Raw genomic sequence first — 6143 nt, 5'->3', positions numbered from 1 at the left:
TTGTCACTTTATTTTTTTATATTAAAATTTGTTAATATCTTTTTTGTCATTGAAAATGACATGTGAATGAAATTAAAAGAATTCTATAAAAAATCTTTTTTTTTTATTTTTTTTTTTGAAAACCAAGTTGTTCCCCTTTAAATCTGCTTGCAATTGCAAAACATATTACACCTTTAGGTTGTGCTCTCTTTATATGACATGCATCTCTATAAAGACAAGCATATCTAAGAGGGTGAAGCACAACTTAAGTGTAATATTTAGAGGTTAAAGTACGTCTTTAAGAAAAATGGTAGCATTGGCTCACTTTGATGAAAAGTCGTCGACATGGAGAGAGTTTGGTTTTTCCACTTCTTGAAAAAAAAAACCCACACACAAACATAATTTAGGTAGGATTCTTCTCTGCTTCTGACTAGATGAAATACTCAATGTATATTTGCTTATATCTCTTATATTTTTAGATATGAGATTTAAAAGATAATATTTTTCTTTTCTCAACACAGTTGTACAACTTTAAGTAGATTAATAGTAAACTGACTTTAAAATCTAGCAGGAACTTCATTTTTGGCAGAATGGTGGTGTATAAAAATATCTTCTTTTTTGATTCTCAAAATTATTGTAGAACAACAAATTTAGTCATAATTTTTACACAATCAGACTTGAAGAATTTTTCAAATGTTAGTTAAATTAATGATAGGGACTAAAATTTTAATATGTATCAAATAAATATGATTTTCCAAACAAACTACAATTATATTAGCTTTTAGAAGCTTCCAATCTAAGTATAGATATGAGCCGAAAATCCATAGAAAGTGTTTTCGCTCTCTTACTAAACAGTCAAAACTTTTTGTTTTTGTATCTCTTTATGAATTCTTTACCATATGTGAAAATTAGAAAATTTTAAATATAGGACACATATAAAATAACTAATATATCCTAAAAATTTAAGAAAAATAGAGAAAATTTGGATTAGCCAAAATCCATTTTTGTTTAACTATTTGTGTTAATTTGGTAATAACATCTTATAGACCTTTAATTCTGGGTATATGGTAACATCTTTTTATGCAAAAAGAAAAACATTTAATCTTCTTAAAAAGAGGACCGTATTGCATGATTGGATTTAAATGGATCGAAGCAGTATTTTTTTTTATTCTACATGTCCAAGGGAAAAGCAATGACCTTGACTCTAATATAAAATGGCCAAAACTAATCTAATTGATACCAACACTTAGTGATGTTGTCTTCTTGATTCTGTGAAAATTTCAATAATTTTTAAATACAAGAAATACAGTTTTGTATGAGAAGAATCCTACCTTAAGGCTCATTGTTCTACAAAGTCACTATGGCCTTGCTATTCTTCAGCAGCATATTACCCCCTTATTTCTCTATAAAACTTTTCTTTCTATATAAACTGTGCTTATATTTTGCTTGCCTTTTTTTGACACATCCTACCCTGAGGGGTAATCACATGCAAAAAGTGCACGAGTTTAGAAAAAAATAAACTACAGATGAGGCTTTTATAATATTTTTTAATACCTTAAAAAATCTTCATTGTCAATGTATCAACAGTGGTAATCAAATGGATTGCAGCACATGATTTTATAAATACAAGAACTTTATCAATGCAAATCAACAAATGTACAGCAGCAGATTCAGAATTTGAGATGGGAGAAGGTAAACAAAATAATTAAATTACGGATTGTGTCAGTTGTAAGTCTATAAATACATTTTTTTCTGTTACGAACAATTTATCATTCCTTTAGTATTACACAGTGCATAACAACAGAAGAGGTAAGCTGCCTGGGACACTAGACACAGAAGCATTTGCACTGGGAGTATAATAAGTATGGTTCTCCCTTATACAACATGGAACACAAAATAGCACTTGAACTGTCACATAGTGAAATACATTTAGACATCATTTTCTACAGCAGTTAAACTGATCTGAAGCTAATACCATGATTTACAACCTCATTCAGACAAGGAAAATTCAGCATCACAGAGAGAATAATCTCCCTCAATAAGTTAAGTTTTTATGAGTATTTGGACAAATCTAACTCGCTAGATTCTGATCTGACTAGAGTTTTCTTGATCTTCTTTTGTTCGGCTTGTCTTCGTAGAGCATTATTAAGTCCCGTGGCTCCCCACATCCACAACCATTCAGGAATCCAGTTAGCAAACCAAGCCTAATCATAAAAACAGGAGGCAGTTCAGACAGCGAGCAAAAAATATACAACTGAATAAATGCATTCAAGAAAAAAAATTAACCTCGGTACTATGTAGCAACACTTTGTCAGATAAATGAACAGCAGACAGAAACAATTTTGAATTAGATGAATTCACAAAATTGTCCCTTGAAGCTTTATGACATTGAGTGTACCACAGGAGTCCAAGTTTTTTATCGTTAAAAAAAAATTAAAAAAAAAAAAAATTCCCACCCACTAAAAAAAAATTTTTTTCAATATTTTATTTTTGTGACAACTTTGGACTCCTATGAGTGTAAAGTATATGAAATTTATAAATATGCTTGGTTGAATGCTACTTGTACTCTCTAGAATTCCCCTTGACTCTTGTTTGTTTACCTGCACTGTGTGTGGCCAGTATCCCGATGTACGAGTTGTGTAGCCCAGGGTGGCCACAGCGTTTTGGGCGTACTGTTCAGCTGAGGGGATCAGCAGGCTGGGATTAGATAAGGTCTGACTGAAGCGGGTCATTCTGGTTGCTACATAGAATGGCATCAGAGACTGCACTATTATTCCTGTCTTCCTGTATTCATAATTAAGTGCCCTGGCAAAGTAGTCGAGGAAACTCTGCAATGCAATGAACTTTTTCTGTGACACAGTGTTAAATATCAAAGACTTTCAAAATGATAGTAGCCAGACAAAATATTATGACTCAGGCTGTCAGTATAGATCCTACAACAGTATACTACACATCTACAATAGTTTAATGGGTACTTATTTGGGACAACTACTTGTCCACGCTTTAATATTGCTTACCTTTGTAGCAGCATACACTGTCATCTGAGGAGTGATCTGTGAGCACGCCCCCGAGGACACCATCACTACCGCCCCCTTACCTCTGTAATCAAACACAAATTATAAGGGATTATGCTTATTTCTAACTAAAATTTACCTTTACATCAAGAAAAAAATTATATTTCATTTGTTACATTACCTTTCAACCATCTGAGGCATTATCATATGTGTCATCTGAAATATTAGGAGGATAACTATAAAGTGAAACGATATAATGATATTGAAAACATTTCAGACTTGTTTTCATACAAGTAGACAACATCTATTACATGTAGAACTACAAATAAAAACATAAGAATCTTGTTTATACAGGAAACACAAACTGTGATCAGGTGCTCTGTAGATTCAGTATACATGTAACTGACCATTGTTGCTGCTGCCACATTGACATTGATAAGCTGCCACAATCTCTCCTCAGGGACGTCTAGGAAATACTGAGGGTAGTCATACATCACTCCTACATTGTTCACTAATTTAAAAATATACATGTACATATAAATAAGAAAAAAAAGAACAAATATTTCACATCAATTAATCTCTTATACATGTATCACTCAAGAAAACAATCAGTGACACAATTAAATTTTATGATGAAAATGTAACACACTTTATCTAATAAATAAATGTGTTAATGTGTGAACTTGTGTACAAACCTAAAATACCAATTTCTTTGTCTTTAATCTTATCCCATATAATTGGATATGCATCTTTTCCTGTGTTAAAATCAACAGCAATAGTGCAAGTCTCAACCTTAAAATCTTTTTCTGTAAAGGAAAAAAAAATTATCTAGAGTTTAAACATGTAGCTTTGTCTTGCCCATCAGAGAGATGCAGTAAATGGAATAAAGTATGTATTGTCTGACAAACATGCAACAGGTAAAGTGTGAGTTACTACAAATTCTAGAATTATTTCTTAAATCTCTTCAACAGTATTTTATGAATTTGAAATGAATTTTTGAATACAACACACTGTATTGTAAATCAGTCATTTTTCTTATGGTACATGTATGTGGATTTATTTATATTTGAATGCAATAACATTTGAATCCTTTATAATATTGAACAGGGATGTGAATAAAAATTGTTCTTGACAACAGCCTATTTTGTCTTATTCATAAAGAGAGATAACTCAAGGACATGTTGAAACTCATGAAAAATGATAACTATTTTTCAAATTTTCAACAGCCTGATAATATACCAAATTTAATGAATATCATTTAATCTTATTTTGAAAATGCTTACAAGTTAGAATAAATATATATAATGTGTGTACCAAAAATTGTAATATCATCAATTCAAGTGATTTTCAATAGGATTATATAGGAAATTCCATCTTCTGGTATCTTGCACAAATGCCTGGTAATGTACCCTAATTTTTTGCAAGCAAGCTTGTCAAAGTAGCAGTAAATCAATAACAAATTCCTGGAAAAAGTTATATATAATTGAGGAATGTGTTGTCTGACCTTAAATCACATGCAAAGTCAGGGTTGTCTTTAAAACATGGGGGTCAGGGAATTTCCTCCCATATAATGATGTTATCCAAAGGTTACTGTATTATTCTCCCTTAACCCCCTATTAGAGGAGGAACCCCATACCCTCTTCTATATGTAAAGGTCCTTCCCTTTTCAGTTCTAAGGGACAACCCTGCCTGGTACATTGAAATTAAATATTCTGTTTTTTGTCAGCATCCAAGATAAAGGCATTTATTAAACTTGTTTAAATTGAACAAATCTAAATTTAAAGATGTTGAATACACACCAATTTCTTTTGCAGTCCTAAATAAGCGATTCTCTCCCCTGCTGATCAGTATAACATTTACGCCACGCTTTGCTAGTTCCCTGGCATAAGCCTTTCCAATTCCTTCACTGCTTCCTGTAACAACTGTTCCACAAATAAAATCATTTTTTGTATCTTTAGCGTGAATAGATTCTATGATAATTAGTTTGTTTTTTTTTTAACGATAACATAAAACATTAAGGCCCCCTTTTCTAAAAAGAGAGTATACACATAAATTATGTGGGCGTTGCCCTGGACCCAATGGGGGCCCCCTCTCTTTATTTTAACAAAGGCGGCCCCCATACCCCCGGCCCATTATGTTTTCAGATATATCCCTGCATAATATATCAATATCATCTAATCGCTCAAAGTACAATTTTGTCCATAGAAAGCTGTGAACAGTGGTGAAAGGATATTAAAATAAAGCACAAGTTTAGTCTGCATAGATCAACTTCAAAGCATGACAAATTACCACTGAGTAGAAAATGATTCAATATGTAGGATCATGCACTTATGTATAAAAAATCTAAAGGCTAGCTATTGACAAATAAGCTGATAAAACGAGGATATCAACTCTTGTTCAGTCATTATATTGCAAATTCTGTAGTAAATACAATCACTGTCTTTATTGGCAGATATAATCTATTGTTAAACTGAATACTGACTGACATTTTTCATACATTTTGTGGCTTTTTTCCCACTAAAATAAATAGTCTACAGAATTTTCCGTTTTCCTGATCTGATCAAGGAGCGTACAGCATGACTTGTTTACAGGGGATGCTTTCTCTTCCATGGCACCCGATCCACCTCTGATATATAAGCCGTCCTTGTTTGCATTGCTCTAATTTTTTATTATTGTTTCTATGGCTTCTGAGCTTGATTACTGTTCGTTATCTTCATATATTTCATCCGCAAAACTGTTTTAGATGATCAGATCATGCAGATGATTGCGTCAGTTACATGTAACTTTCAAAAGGAAACGAATTTCGTTAGATTGTATGATATTTGGAAAACACTTGGGAAAAATACAATTTTTATCAAATGAAAATGGAACAGAATATTTTCATTATTTTGCATATAAGAACAAGTTTAAACCCACCTGCCCATTTGCCGAAGTTTCTTCTTAAGTCAACAAGGCTTGAGAGTTTGGTTAACACGTGATCATTTCCAGATTTCAGTATGCAATAAACAACTTTTAATGCTTGTCTCGATGCATACAACGCGCCAAGCACCGCCAATGCATCTCTGTAGTAAGAACATAATTTTGAAACTTCCCTTAGCAAAAAATCGAAACTATCAATTGCGGCCATTTGTTGTTTCCTGACACAGGAGA

The 6143-nt window shown here is 32.4% G+C and overlaps 1 protein-coding gene across 1 annotated transcript; it reads right to left on the bottom strand.

The window, feature by feature from the left end:
- Positions 1-1506: 1506 nt before the first annotated feature.
- On the bottom strand, positions 1507-6143 carry LOC134271559 (inactive hydroxysteroid dehydrogenase-like protein 1). The gene is made up of 8 exons (XM_062753769.1): positions 5910-6143; positions 4793-4915; positions 3689-3799; positions 3401-3504; positions 3175-3209; positions 2997-3078; positions 2580-2807; positions 1507-2183 (listed from the first exon to the last, which is right to left on the bottom strand). Exons 1-8 carry the CDS (start codon positions 6118-6120, stop codon positions 2031-2033), a joined length of 1047 nt encoding a protein of 348 aa, XP_062609753.1. The 5' UTR covers positions 6121-6143; the 3' UTR covers positions 1507-2030.

This window comes from Saccostrea cucullata, unplaced genomic scaffold, assembly GCF_032062105.1.
Source record: "Saccostrea cucullata isolate Sc308-1 unplaced genomic scaffold, CSIRO_AGI_Scuc_v1 ctg215, whole genome shotgun sequence".
NCBI classification, from domain to species: Eukaryota; Metazoa; Mollusca; class Bivalvia; order Ostreida; family Ostreidae; genus Saccostrea; species Saccostrea cuccullata.
Note: the sequence above shows the minus strand (reverse complement) of the source record. Positions and strands in the feature narration are given on the sequence as shown.

Excerpts from the sequence above, each read along its gene's own strand:
- LOC134271559 (XM_062753769.1), bottom strand. The coding sequence starts at position 6,120 with ATGGCCGCAATTGATAGTTTCGATTTTTTGCTAAGGGAAGTTTCAAAA. Across the intron at positions 4,916-5,909 it reads AAACTTCGGCAAATGGGCAG|TTGTTACAGGAAGCAGTGAA; the intron begins GTGGGTTTAAAC and ends TTTGTGGAACAG. Across the intron at positions 3,800-4,792 it reads TAGGACTGCAAAAGAAATTG|AAAAAGATTTTAAGGTTGAG; the intron begins GTGTGTATTCAA and ends TTTCCTTTACAG.